At 41.8% G+C, this 23,421-nt stretch overlaps 2 protein-coding genes and 2 non-coding genes across 14 annotated transcripts in view; 3 read left to right on the plus strand and 1 right to left on the minus strand.

The window, feature by feature from the left end:
• Positions 1–1,494: 1,494 nt before the first annotated feature.
• On the plus strand, positions 1,495–10,700 carry LOC101156886 (adenosylhomocysteinase B). The gene is made up of 11 exons (XM_004069059.5): positions 1,495–1,663; positions 3,633–3,823; positions 4,523–4,598; positions 4,763–4,915; positions 6,814–6,926; positions 7,526–7,733; positions 7,853–7,940; positions 8,017–8,134; positions 9,205–9,327; positions 9,460–9,531; positions 9,618–10,700. The coding sequence occupies exons 1-11, from the start codon at positions 1,636–1,638 to the stop codon at positions 9,747–9,749; spliced, it is 1,302 nt and encodes a 433-aa protein (XP_004069107.3). The 5' UTR covers positions 1,495–1,635; the 3' UTR covers positions 9,750–10,700.
• Positions 6,603–6,737, plus strand: LOC111947487 (small nucleolar RNA SNORA17). The gene has a single exon (XR_002873342.1). It is a non-coding gene; the product is annotated as a small nucleolar RNA SNORA17 (small nucleolar RNA).
• LOC111947488 (small nucleolar RNA SNORA17) lies at positions 8,171–8,306 on the plus strand. Its single transcript, XR_002873343.1, has one exon. It is a non-coding gene; the product is annotated as a small nucleolar RNA SNORA17 (small nucleolar RNA).
• Positions 10,701–11,491: 791 nt separating the features above from the next.
• iqsec1b (IQ motif and Sec7 domain ArfGEF 1b) overlaps positions 11,492–23,421 on the minus strand; it is a 138,697-nt gene continuing 126,767 nt past the window's right edge. For 8 of the 11 annotated variants that reach the window (XM_078948087.1, XM_023955121.2, XM_023955122.2 and 5 more), the window contains 10 exons: positions 22,511–22,633; positions 21,648–21,814; positions 20,455–20,594; positions 20,261–20,290; positions 20,063–20,188; positions 19,876–19,975; positions 19,423–19,584; positions 19,169–19,345; positions 17,819–17,868; positions 11,492–15,094 (listed from right to left, as the gene is read on the minus strand). In XM_078948087.1, the coding sequence (XP_078804213.1) occupies positions 14,552–15,094; positions 17,819–17,868; positions 19,169–19,345; positions 19,423–19,584; positions 19,876–19,975; positions 20,063–20,188; positions 20,261–20,290; positions 20,455–20,594; positions 21,648–21,814; positions 22,511–22,633 (1,618 nt within the window). In that variant the 3' untranslated portion in view covers positions 11,492–14,551. The remainder of the gene's footprint in view (positions 15,095–17,818; positions 17,869–19,168; positions 19,346–19,422; positions 19,585–19,875; positions 19,976–20,062; positions 20,189–20,260; positions 20,291–20,454; positions 20,595–21,647; positions 21,815–22,510; positions 22,634–23,421) is intronic. The other 3 variants (XM_023955126.2, XM_078948090.1, XM_078948091.1) reach the window with 1 other exon arrangement.

The following is a 23,421-nucleotide window of genomic DNA, read 5'->3' on the forward strand; positions in this document are numbered from 1 at the left end:
ACACAAGAAAGTCAGCACCCATTCACTCCAACACAGAGGCCCTGGTTCAAATCCCAATGAGGAGTTTGTGTGTTATCCCCATGCATGTGTTGGTTTTTCCTGGAAACTCCCAATTCTCTCAAAGTCCCAACGATGCTTCATAGTGGTGACTCTAAATTGTTCTTCAGGAGTGAATGTGAGTTTAGTTTATTTCTCTGTGAACTGGTAAACTGCCTTTGGCCTGGAGCATTTGGGATTGGCTCCAGCAACCCTTGACCAGAAAAGAGCTGGAGTAGGAAATGAATCTTTGCATACTGGATACAGGGGGAAAAAAAAGTGCATTTGGTCTCAAACTTTGTTTTACTTTTTTAGAATTAATACTGGGATAGCTGTCTTGAGGCAAATTAGCATGAAAAATTCAATATACGCTCAAGTGAAATGTTGCTGCTCCGAACTGATCATTCCACCAAAGATACCTGATAAATTGTTGAGTTTACAGGTTTTTCCAGCACAACAAGCTTAAACAGAATCTCACAGTGTGGACATAAAGGGGATAACAAATACTAGCTAAAAATGCACACACACACACACACACACACACACACACACACACACACACACACACACACACACACACACACACACACACACACACACACACACACATATATATATATATATATATATATATATATATATATATATATATATATATATATATATATATATATATATATATATATATATATATATATATATATATATATGTGTGTGTGTGTGTGTATGCACACCCCTGTATAAAAACGTGTGCAAGATCTTGTGTTTATTAGTGATTTGGGGATATGAAAAGAAATAAAGACATTGAAAAAAAAAGCCCACAACTCCTTTTTCTGTATTTATATTTATTAATTTAACCAGAAAATTATTTGATTGTCAGTAAGTTCATAGTGAAACTGAGTTCTCCTTTGCTCTTAAAGCTACAGCAGACAAGTTACTCATTGAACCACTGATTAGATAGCTTACATCAGTTAGACAAGCCGATTGGGTTGCAGTTGTTGGCTAAAATATACTAAAGGAGGCTCTAATAATAAATATTCAAAAGTAGGTGATTAATAAACAAGTCTTTTTAGAGATTACAGAGTTTTACCGCTGGTAAATCTTACTGTCTATTTCAGTGTCACACAATGTTATGCTTTGCTATAAACTCTTGTTAGTAAATAGTCCTTAGTTTTTAAGACTTCACTGAGATGTGAGTCATTGTGAAACTTCAAATGTGTAACTGTTAAAATCAATACACGCAGATTTACAGAACAGGACGGTCTCCTGTCTACAAAATCCAGAAAAAACTTGCTCCAACCAAATAAAACGTTCCGTGTCCTTCCCTTCCCTGCCGCCATCACAAATCCACTTCTGTTTGGCTAGCTCCATTTATCGTTAGCCAATAACGTAATTCTGTCGTGGGGCGGGAGCTGCCGCAGCCAATTAAATGTCAGATAAAGAGCCGAATGGTGCCGCCCACTCGTCTGAACTCGCCTGCATGGAGCTTCCGCTATAAAAAGCGAGTCGTCATGTTGTCGTTCCTCCCTCTCTGCCTTCGTCCGTCGGCCAGGCCGCAGCTTATTTCAACCACCCCGGAACAAAACATCAAGAACAGCCATGTCCGAGAAACTTCCCTACAAAGTTGGTCAGTGGTGACCCTTTATTAATGTTTATTCTTATGTCTTTGACGTGCACATTTTTTAAGTGGGAAAAAAGAAACAAGCGAGCTGTGTTAGCAACATGGTCGTGCCAAATGGGAAACCGGCAAATGCTAGTAGTTCCACCCAGCGAAACGAGGCTATTGCTGTTCATGTTAATATCTTAAACGTTTACCCTCCGGTTGTGTTGTTCCCGAGACCATATTCCATATTATTAATAATTAGCACGCTGAATGATAACTATGTCGCTGAATGAAAGAGTCGTCGGTAAAGCTTGACCTAATGTTTCGCTTCTACTTTTACCTTGTTGGTCTTTACATTTATTATTCATACACTATTTGCAGACTTTTAATCAGTTATGAGAATGAATCGACATGGAAATTGCGCCATGTATGACCATTTTTGTGGAGCGAGAGTTGTCTATAATCACCCTGGATGATGTAGTTTTGGGTAAAGCTAGAGGCGTTACAAAAGTAGCATTCATTGTCTTTGTGGACTCAAATTCCCATGATGACTAGCGTTTCACCGCCAGTTTTACGTGAGTGACAAGAACAGGCAAGATATGCTGTTACCGCATGTCAGGAAAGCAGCACGTGGTCTTTTTTTGTAACACCAAGTCAGTAATAGTTTACATGTCTTTTAAATTGTATTATTACCTCGAACATAAAAAAAAAAAAAAAATAGGTAAACTTACGATGCATTTAAGTGACTTGTTTTAGGAAGTACCGGTAAGTAAAAGTAAAAAGACAAAAAAGGGTCTAAACAACCTATAATAAATTAGCTTGCCACATTCCACTTTATTTGTTCATTTTTATTTATTTATTTTTCACACATGCCCATTAAAAAAAATTAAAAATTAATAAATACTGAGAGGCTGGGGATGTTGCTGGTAGTTTGGTTTAGTACTAACATGTAACCATGTAACCAAATATGAGCAAAAATATGGTCAATTAATTTACAATCAGAAATAAAAACAAATCATTGTAAAATAACACAAATCAAAACACATTTTTACTATTTACATAGTAGATGAGACAGTTTTCAGGTAACCTTTAGTAAACTTTTTTTTTCTTGCATAACTTAAATTCAGTACTCTACTACAGCATTTCCCCCTTTTCTATGTCAAACCATCCTTACTGGAACCACTAACTTGATTAAAAAGAAACATGTTTCAAGGCTAAATGTATTTGTTTAATGGCTAATGCTTATAAATGTTATTACGTTGTGCAACAGTGATGGGTTATCATTTCCTGAGGTCATAAAAGTGACCGTGGAGGCAGGACAAGACTGGAAGACGTGCTTTTCAAACATAACGCAGGAGTGACCCTTCTGCAAAATGACTGACCCACCACTTGTATAGTAAATGAGTATTATGAAAAGTTTAGGATGTTAAAATCTAATGGATGCATAGGCTTTGTGAAACTTTGGGACAGAGTGTGGACTTTACCCCAGACTGAGCCGATGTGTTGGTGGGGAATTGAGCAACTTGTTCAGCTTCTCAGTCGATGCATTTGGATGGAATTACGACAGGTTTACTCCAAAGTCAATGACAAGGATCAAGAGTCTTTCCACTAGCAGAGATGAGTGCGGCAGCAAAATCTAGCAACCTGAGGGAATTTTTACATGGATCAAAGAAAAACAGTCATATAAAATGTCCTCAACATTGAAACTAAAGCTGAAGCAACACAGAAACATTGAATTTCATATGAAATTGTGTCATAATGTTATTTGTCCTTTCAGTGATTCCATTTTTATTTGATATTTCTAAGTTATTAAAGAATTGTGGGTTCAGACGGGCAGTAACATCTGTCTATTAAATATTTACTTTTGTGTACAAAATGGCTCTAAATCATTTTTTCCTGTGTTTTGAACTTCAGTCTGACATTTCTAATGCAGTTTAAGACACGAGTGGAACAGGTACTGATTTCTTTTTTGATGTCCCGGTTGCTGTTTTAGCCGACATCAGCCTGGCTGAATGGGGGCGAAAGGCCATCGACATCGCAGAGAATGAGATGCCCGGCCTTATGAAGATGAGGGAGCTGTACGGGCAGTCCAAGCCTCTGAAGGGCGCCAGAATCGCCGGCTGCCTTCACATGACCCTGCAGACCGCCGTGCTCATCGAGACCCTCACTGCCCTCGGAGCTGAGGTGACCTTTACTTGTTTGTAATCGTGGTTTCATCAATTAAGGAAGGAAGAAGCCGCAGTTATTTTTTTATTGTTTATTTTGGAAAACCATAGCCTAAACCCGGTCTTCCTGGATTACAGAGGAAAATCTCCCTCTGAGGTTGGCTCAGATTAGCAGCTTTGTGAGACTTGGACCGGAACGTTACAGTGCAGAGAACCATCAGAATGGCGCTGTTCTGAGCCGGGTCTTGTCATAGTCCCGTCACAGGTGTAAAGACCCCCCCCTTTCCCCCTGTTCGGTCAAGGCCGGTGTGTTCTGTTATCATGCTGGTTTAATCTGTCCAGCCAGGACTGGTCTCCTCCTGCAGGAGCCAGCAGAACAGAGGAAAGCTGCTTTCTGAAGCCGGTAATCTCCCAAACCTCCATTTTGGTTTTATCTCTGCAGCTGTGCTCAGCTTTCAGTGACTCAATTACATATGTTGCATCTAAACGGGCTCCTGAACTTCTAAATGTCCCAACCGTCCATGGTTAAAATGTTTTTGGTGCACACTAGCATAACTGCTGTGGTTAAAGCACAGAGGAAAACAAACTTGCTCGTGATTTTTCTGTTTTGGTGGAGTGAACAGTTTAAATAAAGTTTTACAAATTACTTTAAACGTTTTGTTATTAAAAGGTTTTCAGACATCTCCTCCTCGGCTGACCTGGATCTTCTCCTCCTCAGGTTCAGTGGTCGAGCTGCAACATTTTCTCCACTCAGGATCACGCTGCCGCTGCCATCGCCAAATCTGGCATTCCAGGTAACGCACAGCATTACTAGTTACTAGTGTTTTACGCAGATAAAAAGCACTTAATCTGCATTTTCCAATTTGGTTATGAGTTTTCATGAAACAAAAAAAGAAAAGAATTCGCCTTCTAGTTTAGTAAGCTCCCACTGAAGTGGTAACTCGGCGTGTCTCCTCAGTTTACGCCTGGAAGGGGGAGACGGATGAGGAGTATTTGTGGTGCATCGAGCAAACGCTGCACTTCAAAGACGGTCAGCCCCTCAACATGATCCTGGACGACGGAGGAGACCTCACTAACCTGGTCCACAAGAAGTACCCCAAACTGCTGGCAGGTGGGATTCAAGCCCACACAGGCTGTTGAGGAGCACCTGCATTTTATCCCACCATAACATTTACACACATATTCAATGACCCGCTCGGATCAGCTTTTAATCTGTCAAAGCATTCCCGTTGTTCTTTTAAAAAGGATTTTGCTGTTTTTAGTCTTAAATGGAAAAAAAATCTGTGTGGTTTTCTAGAACTTCGTATTTGCAGACAGTAATTGGACTCTGAATTGTGGAGTTGTGGGTGTGACCCTCTTCCCGTCACCCATAGCTGAGCTCTCCTTTTACACGCTGTCCCACTTGCTTACAGCTCCCTCACAACCCCAGACAGACATTACTGTTGCAACAAAGATTAGGAGCAATATCGCAGCTATCCAGCCATACAGTTCTGAGCCGGATACAGACTCAGACGAGGAAAACAAAGACCTACACGGATCTATTTGTCTGCAGGCTGATGCATATGTCTGGAGCAAAGTCCGCCCAGCGTCACAAACTATCTTTTTCAAAAGCCTTTTTTTCCCGTCTGCTCTTGATTTACGGAGATTTGAGTAAAGAAATATTCAGAAATATTATTGTGAGCTTAATGTCTATGTTCGCCCATGTCAGCAAAATGTCACAAGAACATGTTAAAAATACCAAAACCATGTTTTCCATCGTAGTGATGGGACCTTTTTGTAGTCTCTGAAAAAGTTAAAGTAGAACTCTGATGGGGTTTCCTTTAATCTCTGGAAAGGAGAGCATGTGATCTGATTATGCACACTATTTATGGTCCTGTTTTGTAAGCAAATAAACGGCACACAGATGTTAAAGCTCAACTGGACTAAGTTTGGGTTTAAAACAATTGGCTACAAATGGCAAAATATACAAATTAAATCCACAGATGAATTTTTTGTTAATTGTATTGGGTTAACACAAAGAAATTCATTTTTATGTATAAATTCTTCAATTAATTAAATACTTTGCCTTTTTTTTATTAAATTACAAGGAATGTAAAAAAAAAGAAAACAGAAATTAAAAAATAAACTATTAAAATAAGATGAAATTGAATGGGATTAAATCTGTGAATCAAATGAAGACTTTGTGTTTATCGAATTCAGTGACATTCAGCCATGAGAGGACTTTTTTCTGAAAGTCCTTAATATCCAGAGGATTGTTTGATGCTGGTTTTTGGATTTGGGCTAAAAACTGCATTATCACTAGGCCTGCGCAATTAATCGCAAATTTATCGCTATCGCGATCTATAGCTGTGCAATATCCTTATCGCAAAAGTCAGCGAAAATCGCAATAAATGGTAAACCTAATATGCTAAAACAGTGTTATGGCAAACATTAACTATATAATGAAATGAATAAATCCCATTATGCATTTCACCAATCAGATGGAGCCCTCACGTTGTTTAACAATCGGACGGAGCTTTTATGTTAGATGCTGCCCTCCTAATTAGACGAGGGTCATTTGGAAAATAATTTAATGTATTTTGACTCTTATTTTTATTAAACTTTTCTAGTGTAATGGAAATGTTTTTGCCATTAGTTCATTTATTGCAAGTTATATCGTCATCGCAATATTCATCACTAATATCGCACATCGCGAGTTTTCCTCATATCAAGCAGCCCTAAATATCATAATTCAAATTCCACTGGGAATGCTTTCAAAAGGACTGTGCAGATGATTGGAGTGGGCCTTTAACACATTAAATGCCCCTCGAGGCGTTGCAGCCCAACTGTGAGTGTTGTGGCTGTGTCATGAGGTGGCAGAGAGAAACTGGTGGTGGTCTACACCGAGACTCTACACCCACCGAGGGCTCGGAGTGATTCTCTCCACCGACAGATCCTCCTCTGTTGAGGAAATGTTCTGTTCTCTTCTGGAGTTTGTGCCTTCACATTTAAGAGACGTTTGCTTCCCAGGCATCCGTGGAGTGTCGGAGGAGACCACCACCGGCGTCCACAACCTGTACAAGATGCTAAAGAAGGGCGAGCTGAAGATCCCTGCCATCAACGTCAACGACTCCGTCACCAAGGTAACCGGCTGCAGGCTGATTTCCTCGAGAGTGTGTGAGCTGTGTGACCCATACACCAATGTCTTTTCAAAATGTTTTAGCAGCTCTGAGGCTCTGCAACTGTTTTCCCTTCAGATTTTCATGTATTCAAATTAAGAGTCAAGATTATATCTGATACAATAGTAAAGATTACTGTAAGCTGTTGTTTTTTAAAAAAAAAGCACTTTATTATTTCTGCTTTTTTTTCTTTCTTTTTTGGACTATTATCAGTCTGCCATCTAAGTAACATACGATGAGGCATTACTGCCATCTTACAGATTCAGTTTTTGTGGGGGAAAAAAAAATGTAAATTGTAAAATGTATTTACCCTTATTTGGTTTCTTGGCAAGATTTCGAAGTTTTTATTTTAAATGTCCGCGTTCAGCTCTCTGGTAATGGCAGTGGCTGTGTAACATTTGAAGCGTACTGCAGCTTTAATAGCTTTTTTCTTTTTTAAATGTACATGTGGCATTTGGTTTAGTCCTGTTTTACTCAAAGGACATTTCACGCTTGTTCATCAAAACTTGTGGTACACGTGTTATCCTTAAGAAATGTTTGTTTGTGCCCCGCCCCCCCTGCAGAGTAAATTTGACAACCTGTACGGCTGCAGGGAGAGCCTGATCGACGGCATCAAGAGAGCCACGGATGTGATGATTGCGGGTAAAGTGGCGGTGGTGGCGGGTTACGGGGACGTGGGGAAAGGGTGCGTACAGGCGCTGCGGGCGTTTGGTGCCCGTGTCATCGTCACAGAAATCGACCCCATCAATGCCCTGCAGGCTGCGATGGAAGGTGAGCCACAGCAATGAGCTCCTCACAACCAAAATTTAAAAATCTGTGTGGTTATGCGTTTAGGTCAAATGTTTGTTTCAGTTAGACCTAAAGACTCCACCTGTTCCCGTTTCCTGAAGGTTATGAGGTCACCACCATGGATGAGGCTTGTAAAGAAGGAAACCTCTTCGTCACAACCACCGGCTGTGAGGATATCATCATGGGACAGTAAGTGGAAGTGACGGACGCTACGTCCACAGCTGTGCGTTTGCATTGATGGGCTGAGATCTTCCCTTTCCCTCAGCCACTTTGAAAGCATGAAGGACGACGCCATCGTTTGTAACATCGGACACTTTGACTGTGAGATCGACATGGGCTGGCTCAACAAAAACGCCGCCGAGCGCATCAACGTTAAGCCGCAGGTGGGGTCACGATGCTCTGATCACCGATGGCCTTTGAATGCCCCTCGAGGCGTTGCAGCCCAACTGTGAGTGTTGTGGCTGTGTCATGAGGTGGCAGAAAGAAAGGGGTGGTGGTCTACACCGAGACTCTACACCCACCAAGGGCTCGGAGTGATTTTTCTCCACCGACATCCTTACCTCTACCGTGTCATATCCAGGTTTTACCTTACAAGTGGATTTAATATAGTCAAGGGCCAACCAAAAGCAGGTTTAACAACCATAGGAATTAGAGCTGGGTGCAGTTCGTCAAATAACCACTAGGTGGGGTGTTGCACAAAACAATCAGTTTCCAATAGTGACGCATTTGTAACAAGCGTCTAAGAGTTTAAAAATAATTGCTTTACAATTGTCCCATAGAAACTCACAAGGCACATTTGTGAAGCAGGCTGCAGAAGAGGTGAAGACTTATCTAGTCAGTGAAAATAATAATGCCAAAATGTATTTGTCTAATCATATTGTACTTCCTAATCAGTTATTTAATTATTTTAGTAGCTTTCCACAAATCTCAACTCTTTGCAATTTACCCATTCACTTTGAGAGTAAACAAAACCTAACAAAGTCATATAAATTATTATTATTTAATAAAAGAAGCAGTAAAATGACTCTGAGCTCAACAACCCATTCTTAAGTCTGGCAAAGAAAAGGAAAAAATGATCATTTTCTGTTTTTTAAAGATTTAAAATCACATGAGCTCTTGGAAGAATTTACCTAATGTACTAAATGAAGGAATAAAACAACTTTGTATTTTTTTCTGACAGTTACGGTTCTACAGCCTCACTTTCCTACTTACTTTTGACGAAGAGGATGACTGGCTTTTCACTTGTTTTTGAGCCTCCTGGGCTGCTGTAGGGAAGATGTTTATGATTACATTACTGAACCATGACTGACATTCTTATAGATGACTGTATCGAATGTTGTTGTATTTTACAGAATAAAAGATAGAAGCAGTATTATTTTTCTGGGATTGTTTGTTGATGCTATGCCTTTAAATCAACAAGTCCCCCCTTACAGCTGTGGGTCTTCCTCCGCAGGTCGATCGCTATCGTCTGAAGAACGGCCGTCACGTCATCGTTCTGGCAGAGGGCAGGCTGGTGAACCTCGGCTGTGCCATGGGACACCCCTCGTTCGTCATGAGCAACTCTTTTACCAACCAGGTATGACAGATGACGAGCAGCGTCGCGGCTGCATAAAGCAGGAAGACAAAGTTTCCACTTGCACCAATGTGTTGGAGATGAAGAGCAGCTGGTGCATTTGCTTCCTTCAAGTTTCCGCCTTGCCCTCTGCAGGTGCTGGCTCAGATCGAGTTGTGGAAAAACACAGCAAAGTATCCTCTGGGAGTTTACTTCCTCCCCAAGAAGGTCAGAAATTCATTTTTAAGCAGCTTTTCATTTGATACAAAAGGATTTGTTTAGATGTTCCTAACATCTCTCTCTGTCTATTTCAGCTGGATGAGGAGGTTGCAGCCGCCCACCTTGATAAACTGGGAGTGAAGCTCACCAAGCTATCAGAGAAACAGGCCAAGTACCTGGGCCTGCCCAAAGAAGGACCCTTCAAACCGGACCATTATCGCTACTGAACCCCCTTCTAGTCAGAGGAAGAGGAGGAGTGGCCAGAGTGGTGCTGGTGTTTTGGTTGGTGGAAGTCTCATTCTGGGCGTCGTGTCGGTCATTGAAGAATGGTTCCCCACCCCCACTCATTATCAAAAAAGTGCTGTAGATGGTTTCAATCAATTGGACTGAAGTCTGAACCCATTTCTGCTCTGCTGTGTTCATGTTGGACCCGAGCCAGTGAGGATCCATCTTTCAGAACCAAGCCTCCATAAATGGTTTCATTTAAAGGTGATGATTAGCTCATGAACCCTGGGGTTCTGCAGGGGTTTTTATTTTTATGGGTACCGCTTCATTTCAGCTTCACCGACTCCCACCATTATCCACGGCTGCCTCTCCCTCTTGGTCTGCTCTCCTCTGAAATGTCTGCTGTGGCTGTTTGTAAAGACGGTTCTCTTGTCTTGTCATTCCCTCTCCTTTCATGGGAAAATGGAAGCCCTCGCGCCCGTCTGTCCCAACTTGCTTCAAGTTTAAGACATTTTGTCTTTGTTGATAATTCATGGCGAAACCTGTGGCCTTATTATTCCATGTGTTCACATCAGCACTGCTTTCTGTTGGCACTTAAGACATGGTGGTGGAATTGGGTGAGAAGTGGACGTTCTCCTGTGTGTTGAACAGATGCTGCTGCCAAAGTAACCGCTGAAGCTCCAGGTCTTCTGCCTGTTTCCAAGTCTTTCTGTGGTGATTATTTAATTAGATCTGGAGGTGTTTGCATCGACCTTACCTCTACTTTTTTTTTTTTTTTTTTAATTCTTCAGTAAACCAGATTCTTCTGAATTTTGGTTTAAATGGATCAAGATTAAACAGTATTTTTTTTTTTTTTTTTTTTTTTTTGAACTGAAGAGTTCAGCTGCTCACGGTGTTAACTATGTTGAAACTGTCAAAGAAACAAAATAAAGCTGACTCGACTGTTTTATTCACTAGATCTTCAGATTTATGTCCAAAGGCTGAGTAGAAAAGCGATGGAGGGGTTGGGATTATGTCACATGACTCATTTGTTTTGTTAACTTTTTCACAGTCGTCAATATGGCTGGAAGAAAACAGTCAGTCCCATTACCATACAAAGTTCACACATTAGAAGCCGAATCAAAACTCATTCAGAGAATTTTTTTTTAATGTTTTGTGCTTGGTGGTCTTTTAAGAAGGATTAAACAGTTTTTAGCCGAAATTAAAAAGCCTGCGTCATAGTTTCTGCCGAGTGGCAGCAGTTCATTAGAAATTCACCTCTTAGTTTTGTCGTCACTCTTCCTCTAGCATACAGCCCCTCACCCTCAAACCAGTGCAAGATAATTGGACCAGAAGTCTTGGAGCTGTTCAGCTGTACAGTTTTGAGCCAAATGCCAGCTCAGACGAGGAAAACAAAGACGGACATGAATGTAGTCTGCAGACGAGTGTCTCCTGAGACTGGAGTTTGATAGAGGGGGTTAAACCACCCAATCATTCCAGAGCGTGGCTGCAGCTCACTGCTCCCCTGTGGGGATGGCTCGAATGTGAAGAATTTCCCCCCCCCCCCCCCCCCCCCCCCCATGCTCCTGATTCACAATGATTTATAAAAAGAAATACTCAGAAATGCAATTTTCTTTAAATATGTCCTCCATCAGAAAAATGTCACAAGAACATGTTAAAAACAGAGTGGGTCTTTGAAGACTTATGTGCTGAAATAAAAAACCTTTTTATGTCTTCTGGGTGTAAAGACTGCAAAATGAGACGGTTCAGCGCTTACAGCATCAGGTTTTATTTTGCGTTAGCATGGTCACAGTACTAGTTTTACATCAACAGGGTTCTTCCTACTGAAAAAAAAAAACCAAAATATATTAAAACAGGAACTATTCTGCCTTCCCTCGGAATTTAGGAGTGAGCTAAATGTGAGGAAAGGGGAGCATCTGGAAAAGAGGAGCGGGGTTAAACAGGTTCCAGTTAGCTGTTGGCCTGTAGATAATGGGATGACTCATTCCTGTCAGGTCTAACGCGGAGCAGGATGATGACCTTCAGTGTCACTGCAGACACAGATGTGATTTTTACCACAAATGATAAAAAATCCATAAATTAATGATAATCATTTACAACTTATTTACATGTATAGAACTCTTCAGCTTCCACCCACCCTGAAAATAAATCCCGTTTTAAACGTTTCATTCCACATAAAGTTGCTTTGTGTTTTCAAAAATGGATTTATTTAAATGACTGCACTTTACACTGCAGCACTTTTCCTTTCACTGTACAATGTAAGCACAAGTGCATGCTGGGATAGTGATGCCCTAGAAGACGGTAAGTCGGTTAACTAAGCAACAGTCAGAATGCCTGAAGTCTGAGAAAGAAAAGAAAAGAGTTGGGAATCACCAGCATGCAGCAAAGGATTCGTCATGGAAAATGGACAACTGGAGCTGAATCACTGGCTCATCAGACCTGAGATCTGTTTCCATTTTAACCCTTGTGCTATCCTAGGCCCTTTAACGTTGGGAGTTGGGTCATCTAAACCCACTAAACAGTGTGCTGAACCTTTTTTCTTCAATGATTTGTGATCTTCACTGATGTCCATGGATTACATGAAATCTTTCCACCTTTATCCACCTTTGTCCTGGTAGGAATAACACGTCAATGTAAGGGGGGGGGGGGGGGGGGGTCATCTAAGATAGCACAAGGGTTAAAGCATCATGAGGATTTCACCAGGTACAGAGGAAGGACAACAGCCTTTTCATCCTCAAACCAGCAGTAATCTCCGTTATTTCAGAGGAAGAAAGCAGGCCAACTGACATAAAAAAAAAACATCAAACGGGACAATAGTTTACTTTCAGAGGCTTTGTATTTAGTCCCAAGACAAAACCTTTGTTGTTGCAGCATTAAAAAGGTTGATATTGAAATGCGGTTGTGCACTTAAACTACAGTGTGCAGTTGAAAAATGATGGCCAGAAACATCCGGGCAAAAGGAATGACACCAGTGCAATCAAAGATATTCTGCTTTTCTGTTGCAATACTTTAAAGTCCCACTCCAATCCTCTTTTGATCTATTGTAAAAGTGGTCTTATATTTATGGTTATGTTGTTTTTAGCCAAAAGGAAAAAGCCAGTGCTGTTTTCAAGAACACAGTTTCTGTTTTATTAGAAATTTGCCTGAGAGTTGCAGGGAGAACTGTTGGTAGAGTACACCTTCCCGCACTACCCATCATCCCCGGGTTTACCCTCTCTCCTGTTAGCTTACAGCCCCCAACAACCCCCACCTAACATTACTGGTGTAACAAAAATGGCGAGCAAAATCGGAGGTGTCCAGCCGTGCAGTTCTGAGCCAGATGCCAGCTGAGGCGAGGAAAACAAAGACGTAGATGAATTTATCTGTCTGCCAGTGGATGCATCCGAATGGAGTGGAGCAGGGAGTTTGGGGCCCACTGACTGGAGCACCTATGTACGTCACGGCTACAAGCTTTTTTAAACTGCATTTTTTCGCCTGTTCCTGATTCAACACAATTTTAATAGAGAAATAACTAATAATTTTGTTCATATATGTCCTTCATCATGAGAAAAAATCCAATAAAATATGTTAACACCAAGAACACGTTTTCTTTGGAGTGGGTCTTTAAAGGCATATGTTTACATAATCGGAATTATTGGTCCTTATAGATTCATTGACAAGAGAAATGGCATGCAACAATTTAGAGGTGCGGATGGTTTGCAAACTGAAACAACCAACAGAATAGGCTCATTCCTGAAGGAAAGAAAAGCTAATAATACGTATTGCACAAATTCAAAACATACACATTTTGTTGCAGATGACAAAATAAAAAGTAGTGCTGTCCATCACTTCTGAAAGGAAAGGTGCTGCAGCACATGACAGGTCCATGTGCAGAGGATAGCCATTAGGAAATGAGTGATATAAAACGGATTCTAATGATAAATGTGGAGTTTGCACTGTGGTGTTTCTGAAGGCCCAGGTGTTCCTGCGTGACTTACTCACAGCCACATTCAGCAAACCAAGCCAGACTGGCTGAGACCCCTTCAGCTCCGTGCCGAGCTTCTCCCAAAACAAATATTGTGCATTCAGATACCAAAGACTCGAAAACAAAGCAGCAGGACTGAAGGGCGGAGAAGAAGTCTGTCTGCTAACCACCTTCCATGGCATCTATTATTCAGAGACCAAAGACAGGAGCAGAGAGGGGGCAGCGGACAGGCGGGGCGCATCCGTCCCATTAACTGTGCTCCACCTCAAAGGCAACCAGGAGAAAATCGGAATTTGGGAAAAAGTGTGAAAAGTTTCCTACGACTGCGTGAGTGGGAATACTGAGCTGGAATTGATGATGTTTATTCATCAATAATCTTAGCGGTGACAGCTGATATCTGTATCTTACAAAAATATGATGCACGTGAAGCAGTTTCTGTAGCTACTTTATTAATGCTCGGATAGTTGGCACATTTAAAACTGCTACCAGAATCACAGTGAACGAAAGCTACTGCTACAAGAAACAATCGACTCCTGCTGGGCCGACCAAACCAGCACCCCCCCAGGGACAAACCAGTCTGAGCTTCTCCTGTAAAGCACACGCATCATTCATCTGATTCACACAGTGCTCGTGGTCTGTGTGCTCAACCCCCCCATTCCTGCTATCTGCTTCTGAAGCAGTCAGACGTAACTCATGACCTGAAAGAAAAGAAGTGACCTGCAACACAGCAGTTTGTTTGCCCCCTCGGATGGGTGTAACCAAGAGTGCTGCTGAGGTGGGGCTTACTGCCCCTGCTACAGACCCCCCCAATAGTTCAGGGGCAGAGGCCTTAGTGACCCCTCACACCACTGTACTGATGCCGCTGTGCTTAGACTTGCTGTTGCTGGAGCCCTGAGGAGGGGCCGCTGGAGGTGAGGGGCCGTGGAGGTGGGGGCCGTGACCAGGATGCGGTGGGTGTGTTGAGTGGCCTCCATGGCCGTGCTGCGAGTGAGGGTAAGTTAGCTGCTGGTTGTGGGGGGGCGGCGGGTGGTACTGGTGCGGCGGGTGCTTCAGGTGAGCGGGTGGGTGATAGTGGTGGTGGTGGTGGTAAGGCGGGGGGTTCTGGCCCATATGGCAGAACGGGGCGTTGTGCGGGATCATAGGGGCCGGCGTGTCCGTCTCCACCCGGGCTGTGTGGTGCAGATTCAAAGGGTGGGGGGAATGGGCCATGAGGGTGGGATGTGACAGCTGGGGGGTGGGGCTTGGGGACTTCACCCGCCTGGTGCCAAACAAAGAGCCCAGGAGGGAGGAGGAGCTTGGCAGGGAGTGGCCACTGTGGCGGGACGGACAGTCTCGGCTGGAGGGGGATCGCCGTCGAATGTGAGGACTGCTAATGATGGAGCCCTGGAAGAGAAGACAGAGAGATGATGGAGCAGCAACAGATCTGTGCGTGCTGGCAGACCACCACAAGAGCACCAACCAGACTCCTGTAAGCCGTGACTCGGTCTGCCCAGGCTACAGCTCCCAACACGTCTGTCTGGGAGGCTGTGCGAAAACTGATATTGATTGTTTGATTGACAGATTTTGTGTAGCTGGCTTTTAGTGGTAGGGGTGTGGACTTCCAACGAGCTCACTCCTAATATGGTGAGAGTGGTTGCCATAGAAGCGTTGACTCCGACCAACTTGGACAAATCACTGCTTCCTAACGTCGCCTGGCTTCAACATGGTTGCATCCGTACAGCCCCCAAAAAAGTGACTAAACTGGCTTCATTTCGTTGGAGCCGGAAGCACTGCATTTTCTAATGGGTGACTGTTGGTAAATTTCAATGCCTCATTGTTGTTTCATGAACCTACACAGATAAAATTGACTTGTGACAATTAGAGTGTAGTAGGCTGAAGGAATACTGCACTTTTATGCAAATAGCTCAGGAAATTCAGTGTTAAGTCACACATATCAGCTTCTGTGGTATGCTGTTTTTTAACACAAAAAGGAGAAAAAAAGAGCTCAAGAGCAAAATAAATAAATTGACATGATGAAGAAGACAGAGAGCAGCCAAGAGCATTGCAGAACATGCAGCAGAAAATCTTGAAAAGAAAACACAGACATGAAAGTCACACAGACGCCGCTGGACTTACAGCCTGATAGAGGGTGTAACTCGGCAGAAAAAGTGCCTTTTGTTGCCAGAAGACTCTCCCATTCTGCACTAGACTGAGTTTTTCTCCTGTGCATGGGCTCACAGCAGCAGAACTCAGTAACCTGTGAGTGATTTTAGGCTGCTCCATGTAACAACCACAGAGGACAGCGGTTCTAATGTTCTTGTAGTCAAAATTATGAAATTATGGACCGCTATGACCAACAGGAGCACCGCCTGGAACCAAGGGATGATTCAACAGTTGTGCTGCTGCAAAAACCTAAACAAATGATGGTTAAAGTCCCACTCTGATCATCTTTTGATCGATTGTAAATACGTCTCCAGTGGTCTTTTAATTATTAGTATGCCAAAATAAAAATAAAAACGTTTTCTGTTGTATTCAAGGACATGGTTTCCATAGAGCAGTCATACTTTATTAGAAAATTCTCACATGAGTTGCGTGCTGGACTGAGAGCATATTTACCACATCACAAACACGCTCTTTTTCAAATAGCATTTATTTGTCTACTCCTGATTCACAATGATTAGAATACAGAAATACCCAGAAATGGAATTTGAGGCTTGATTTTCTTTATATATGTCCTCCAGTATCAGAAAAATGCCACACCAGAATGTTAAAAACACTAAGAACACGACTTTCATCTTAGAGGGTCTTCAAGGCTCAAGTCAGTTCATGATCAAATGTCATAGTGCTGCAGTTCAGGGTTTTCACTGATGGAAAGATAAAAATGCTGAGCACTGTTTTGACAATTAAAAGTACCAGTTTATGCCTTTCTATATAATAATCACTAAAATATTTTTTTCACTACATTAAATGGTTAATATTAGAACATCTGCACTGAGATTTTACACAAATATAACCAATTCAAATCCAGGCTAAGAATAGAGGAGAAGATCAGTTTTATCTGTGCCGGTTTTACATAAGCTGTCACTTTTATTTATTTTATGTTTAAAATGTTTACATTTTTATTGTAAATGGAATTTATTGTTTACTCCTAACTCCCTTGAAAAAGAGATTCTTAATCTCAATGGGACATTTCCTGGGTAGATAAAGGTTAAAAGAAATGTTTGGCAGTAAAGTGTTTACCAGCAAAGGGCCCCACTTTTGGGATCAAATAATGGAAAATTGCACATAATTCTTGTTAGGGTGTTTAGTTATGACAGTGAATTAGCGAATCAAAGACTTTCTATTCATAGATGTAACAAACAGAGTGGTTCGATTTATTAAAACAAGTATTTAAACTTGACTTTAGCACAGGACTTGAGACAGTAATGATCATATGTCTGGTTTTTGTTATAAATGCTTAAATGTTGAAGTGCACAACAGTACTTTCACTTTTTGTTCAGCATTTTATGTGCCTAAAAAATACAGGCATGGTGTAGGGGAGATGGGGGAGGTTTTTTTTCTATGGGGTATGTTATTAAGACTACATCAAAACGCATTTGTGCATCCAGATAAGCCTGCTGGCACAAAGTGCCTGGATCACAGCAATGGTGTGAAAACTCTCTGTTTACCATTGAGCAGCATTGTTTTTGTACCACATACGTTTGTGGTCAGGAAAAAATGCTTTTTTGCAAGGAGGGCCAGCAATCTCAACATGGAAGTTGAAGAAATGCCTTTAGAAGTGAGGAAAAGCCTTTAATATTCACTAAATGGCTGACCAGAGTGAAACAAAGCAGATGCCTGAGGTGAACATGCAAAGTTTGCAGCTGACAGAGTATCGTCAGGTTCACTCTGCACAAACAGAATAAGGACTACAATCATTTCAAAGTGAAACAGACAGATTGTGTAAAGGTGTCAGTCAGTCACAGTGTTGGTTACGCCATGCTGTCCACAGCCAGAGTCATTCCAGAACATGCAGTGTTTGCTCACCACAAAAACACCACCAAGAGAAAAGGTGGGACAAAGAAGCAGCAACACACAGACGTGTGTTCGGAGTGACATCACAGCTTGGCACCAGGGCCTTCTACTTACTTCCAGATTGCTGTCTAGAGATCCTGCACTGCTGCGTCTTCCACGCTTGCCTGCCCAGAACATGTAACAGGACAGGTTAGACACTGCTGGTTAAAACAGGGACAAAGCCCCTTGGTCTACTGCAGGAGGATGCTAACAAGCTATCAGCAGGCAGCAGCGTCAGTAGAGAGGAAGAAGGCTACGCAGGACAGGAGAAGGAAGAAACACGTCACTGCTTCTAAACTACAACAGCCTCAAGTCTCTGTCAACAAATTCAGGACTTCTCTAAGTGCCTATGGAACAACCCGAAGCTCTGCTGGCAGGAGACCCTCTGCAGTGGGACTTTGATATCCTATACAGAGGAAGTTTTACCCATCAGTGAAGGGGGGGGGGGGGGGGGGGGGCAGTTTCCACAGGTAAACTGTTGGTGGGAAGCTGTCTGAGCTGCCTCCCCATCCTCCTATTCAATGGGTTCTCTCTCATGTGCAATACATGGTTCAGCACCTGTAGCTAGTTATATACAGTTGGATGAGAACGTTTTGGGCACTCCTGATAAATTTCAAGATTTTTCTTCATGAGCTGTATAGTCCATCTCAGGAAGAGACCTCGCTGTGTAAGGACTAAAATAGTTCTGCAGGTGCTGGAAATGGGTCACAAGAAACCAAATCTCAAGGTTTATTTAGCTTTTATTTAAATGTAACTTTGGCCATTAAAATTCTTTTTTGGAAAACTGACTGCTTTAGCCCTTCGTCAGCACAAACTCCAGCAGTTTTGCCCTCCATGTCAGCACACACATTGGGTGACTGGAAACTACAAAATGCTGAAAAACGTAGCTTTTTATAATCCTCACTGCAGCTCATAATGGTCTAGTTAGTACTAACTTCATACAGTCAAATACCAGCTCACAGAAATGTATTTGAATATTTATTTTCTACTGAATACAGTAAAATGAAGGAAACTTCAAAATAAAAGCATCTCTACAGCTTGTAGTGGGCATTCAGCTTCCAATGACAGAAGCCTTCCTAAAGAGAGATGCTGAGATGTTTGGTCCTATCCCGAGATCTACATGGCAAAGCCAACCTCCCCACTACCCAATAATCATCAGTTATTAGTTTTTAGTAAATTACACCTGTGTCCATTAGTAAACGCACTCATCTCGGTCTCGGTGGCCCCAGCCGTGACACTCCTGCATATCAGTTGCCATGGTTCCCCCCCTAAATCGAAGCTGCACAGAGGCGGGAGATTTTCCTCCTCTATGTTTTCAAAATGAATGGAATGAGCAGTATCATGCCAGCGTCACACTCCGGTTCCTACTCCAGCAAAAGAGCGAAGCATGCACTGGTCTGTCACCATGGCGATATCCAGCCTTACCTGCATCTGAGAGGTCACGTAGGGAGCTGCTGAGGGCGCTCCTCTTCAGGCCTTCTCCTATGGCGTAACTGTCATCGAGGCTGGCTCGGCTCAGGGTGCCGTTCCCGGTGTCCTTTTTTAAGCCTGCGCTCTGGGACATGCTGGGCCTCACGACTCCCTTCTGCTTTTCCAGCTCAGCTGTGGAGACAACAACATGCAGCCTTTTCAGCACTTTCCCCTACATTGTGTATAAAGAACAGAAAGGTTCTGCTCACATTCTATCCGGTATTTCTCCATCTCTTGGACTTCTGCTATTGACTCTCGCAGATCGTCAGTAAACCTTTTGCGATCCTGAGGGTTCGGTGCATTGAAATTGATGAGGACTTTGATGTCCGCCCCAGGAATGGCTGAGGTCAGACGAACTCCGTTGGTATAATCTGAAGAGGGAAAAAAGACAGCTCTACTTGTAAAATCCTGGAACAGCTAAAGACAATTTTTAGACAAGTAGCATTTACAGTCTCTTTTGGTTTTATCACAGGAGGAATTTTTAGCTGAAACGGTTTCTATTAAACTGTGAATATGGATCAAAATGAGGTTTCTTTCTATTAGAAGAACTTCGCCCCAGACATTTTTTTCCTCAAACTGAAACTGGTTTACAATCAAAATGTATTTCATGTTTGAGTATTGCTACTTAAAATGGAAAAAAAAGATAATCAAATGCCACTTACACTGATTTTCAAACAGCAGCACTTGCATGCCGTAAAGTGAGAAGGACTGCCGAAAGCTGTAAGTCACAGAGTTCTTTTTCTTCTGAAAGATCTTTGTAACCTAAAACCAAGAAGCACAGCACCAACAGTGGTTTAGACTCTTTTAATGGCATGGTTAAGTTGACTTCATGAGTGACGCGTGTCATACCACCAGCAGGTCGTTAAAGAGGAAGATCTCCCTCTGATGTAGACCCAGCTTTTGGGGTTTGTTGGGATCGGGTACTTCAAACAGTCTGCAGTAACAAACCAGTCTTCGGTGGGGCAGCGACAGCACCTGCATATGGCACAAGCTCCCATTTAACACGAACATCAACATAAATGTAAATAATAAAGTAATAATACTTACACAGCCAATACCCTGGTGCAAAGAGCCAATCTTCACAGTGGAAGACACATGTAAAAGACATTTTGCTGATTAGTGTGTGTGGGGTTTTTATTTGGAACAGAGCATCAGTTGTAAAAGAGCAAAGACTCTGTGCCAGAAACGGGAACGTTAGCTCAGAATATAGTTATTCAAACTCTACATGCTGCTTAACTTACCGGCTTCTTTCCAACAATAAGTTTCTCTACTTTCTGAACTTGGGACACATGATCTTCATTAGTCCTAAGCTCCCTCTTGCGAATCCGCTCATATATCCCCACCAGTATTTCTCTGGGAATATCCTCCCCATCATCAACGCCTGAAATTAGCGGGAGAAACACAGAAAAAGAGACATTCATTATCAGTTTGGACTGACAAGTCCAACTGTTATACTCAGATCTATAGTTTTAAGACAACTTTCTCCTGAGGTCAATCCTATTATTCATTATCTTCCACTTGTCTGATGTCTGGGTTGCTGAGACAACTGCCCAGACATCCGTCTCCCTGGCCACTTTTTCTAGCTTTTACAGGAGGATATAAAGGTGTTTCGAGTTCAGCCAAAAGGTACAATCTCTACAGTGTCTATCACAGGGCCTCACATGTTGATGATGCAAGGGAAGGGAAAGGGCAGACATCCGAGTGGCATTCTCAAGTTCACTCTGAGTTCTTCCCAAATGGCCAAGCTTCACACATTCTATCTTAAAGAGAAGTTCCAGCCACCCAGTTAAGAAAGCTTGTTTTTAAAGTCTGTATGTCTAAATGCTCTGTATAGATGATAAGTGCATGGCTGGCACACAGGAAAATAGGGTTTAATTCCCAGGGTGCACAATGTGCTTTATCCAGTGTGGTTCCTTGGGCCACTGCCTAACTTTGTAGCCACAAGAGACCAAGTCTAGCTCCTCCTCTTGTGTCACTACACAAGTTTTTAAGTCAATTTTTGGGCTCTACATACAAAATGCACGGCCATTTAACGCACGTTTAAAGTTAAACCAGTTCAACTTTGACCAACCAGGGACTCGGATTTAGGAGTGACATATGGATAGCATCTTTTTCAGTTCATGAAAAAATTGCAAGATTCACCAGATTTGCACCGCTTCCACATTTTGCTCCAAGTCTCTTTCCTCTGTGAGTTCATGTGCTAGCATCGGGTAGCGACAGTTCCATGTGAATACCGTATGCTAAAAGGGCATGTGATGCACGTTGCTGCATGTACAGTACAGACCAAAAGTTTGGACAAAGTTTATTGAGCTTGACTCAAAAAGCTGTTTTTTTCAAGACAAAAAACAGAGCCACTGAACAGCGAAGATTTGACTTTGAAACTCAGCAAAAACAGCAGTTTTGTATGCAGGATGCACTGAGAGCAGCACAGTACCTCGCAGGTTTTTCACAAAGTCCTCCAACTTCATCTTCCTCTCAGGCTTGACGTTGGGACTGTACATGTCAGTGTTGAGGAGGATGATTGCAAAGGCCAGGATGAAGATGGTGTCGGGGTTCCTGAACTGCTGCACCACTCCAGGGTTGCAGATGCAGTATCTCTGGCTGTGTAGAGGATAGAAGACATAAAAGTTTTAATGTTGTTTCATTATTTTCAATCTTGGATGTTGTATTGGAAATACATGATGAGTTACCGATACAAACAACACCTTGTGGTGGGTTTTTACCAACAAGGGATTTTGTTTCTATTTTTTGTGTTTATTTCTATATTAAACTAAAACATAAAAAAACCCAACATTTTGGCAACCACCTTAAAACATACTACTCATTTGGTGTCAAGTATAAATATAATTACACAAACAACTATTTATTTTTCCTTTTTTGATCTATGAATTATTGTGGATATCTTACACTCAATTATCTCTCTGGTTGCACAGAAATGTGCTTGTGGACTAACGACAGTCAACCTCATCTCCCCAGATGTCAAATTTCTATGTTGCTTGTCCTTTGCACACTTATTTTTATGCAACCACTGCAAATGTCCTAGCAGCATCTAAACAAGCCGAGCAGCAAGCTGAGCAGGTGAGAAGAGAGTGTAAATGCTGTAGCATAAAAAAATCAAAGCAACTGGGTTTTATTTTGTTTCAGTTGTACTTTTATAACTTTAACAGTTTAAAGCTTAATCAAAGAATTTACGCAAAGAAAACTTGTTTAAAAAATATATACATACATATATTTATATCATAAAAAATGTGTTTATCTTTTTTAGTAAATGTACATGTCCCTGAGTGAGTTTCTGACCTGAAGGCTTCTATCAGGCGCTCAACCTTTTGAGCTTCTCCCTGCACTTTGATGTGCGCCTGGAATTTGCGCAGTGCTTCATCAAGCTCCATGGCAGAAAAGTCCATTTCGTCCACCACACAGCTGCGAAGAAACACCAGCAGAAAGCTCTGTTGTTGGAAATGTTCACAATCAGTTGGAAAAAAATCCTCAAAATAAAAAAATAAAAAAATAATAATACATTTTTTTTTTTTGTCGAAACAGGTTCATAAAAACTAGATTTTAAACTAGATTCATAGTCCATAGATTCGGACAGCACTACAAAACGGCGAACGGACTATATAGTGCACTATGCATTGAGTAGTAAAGGAATTTAGACACAACCAATGAGATTTTCCCTTTGTGAAATCGATGACATCAGATTCGCCAATTAAAAAATTAAATTGTCAAAAAATTGTTTAAAAAAAAGTAGTGAGCATGGTGTCTGAATTGCTTTTAAAATCCAGGGCACCACATAGTCCCACACTATATAATTTTTTAGTAGTTAGGGATTAGTGTGGGTGTCCGAACATAGGCATAATTTCATGTTAAAATAAATGCTAATTTTAAATCTGATGATTGACAGAGCTGTGGTGCATAAAACATGGCTGGAAATAACGTTGCTGTTTCATTTCTAGGGTAGGGCAGAAGATATATTTAAAGAGGATTGTGAACTCTTAAGCACCTTGCATGTCACAAGTAAAGTATTTCCTTAAGGAACCTATTAGACATGTCTGCTTAACTTACACCTGCAAATAGTTTAAAGGCTTCCAGTCTGCTAAAGAGCTTTAAGATGGATTCGGCCAATTCTGTTGAGTGTAAAGAGCCTGGCTAAGGTGCTAGAGATAAAACCAATACTCAGAAGATCTTAAGCACATCTCATTTGACTCAGG

The sequence above is a fragment of the Oryzias latipes genome, chromosome 5, assembly GCF_053564925.1.
Source record: "Oryzias latipes strain Hd-rR chromosome 5, Olatipes_Hd-rR_3.1".
In the NCBI taxonomy this organism is placed as follows: Eukaryota; Metazoa; Chordata; class Actinopteri; order Beloniformes; family Adrianichthyidae; genus Oryzias; species Oryzias latipes.

What these genes read in the sequence shown, in the direction of transcription:
- LOC101156886 (XM_004069059.5), top strand. Translation starts at nt 1,636, where the DNA reads ATGTCCGAGAAACTTCCCTACAAAGTTG. An exon ending in GTACCCCAAACTGCTGGCAG is followed by an intron (nt 4,916 to 6,813) that starts GTGGGATTCAAG and finishes TTTGCTTCCCAG; the next exon opens with GCATCCGTGGAGTGTCGGAG. An exon ending in GAGGATATCATCATGGGACA is followed by an intron (nt 7,941 to 8,016) that starts GTAAGTGGAAGT and finishes CCTTTCCCTCAG; the next exon opens with CCACTTTGAAAGCATGAAGG.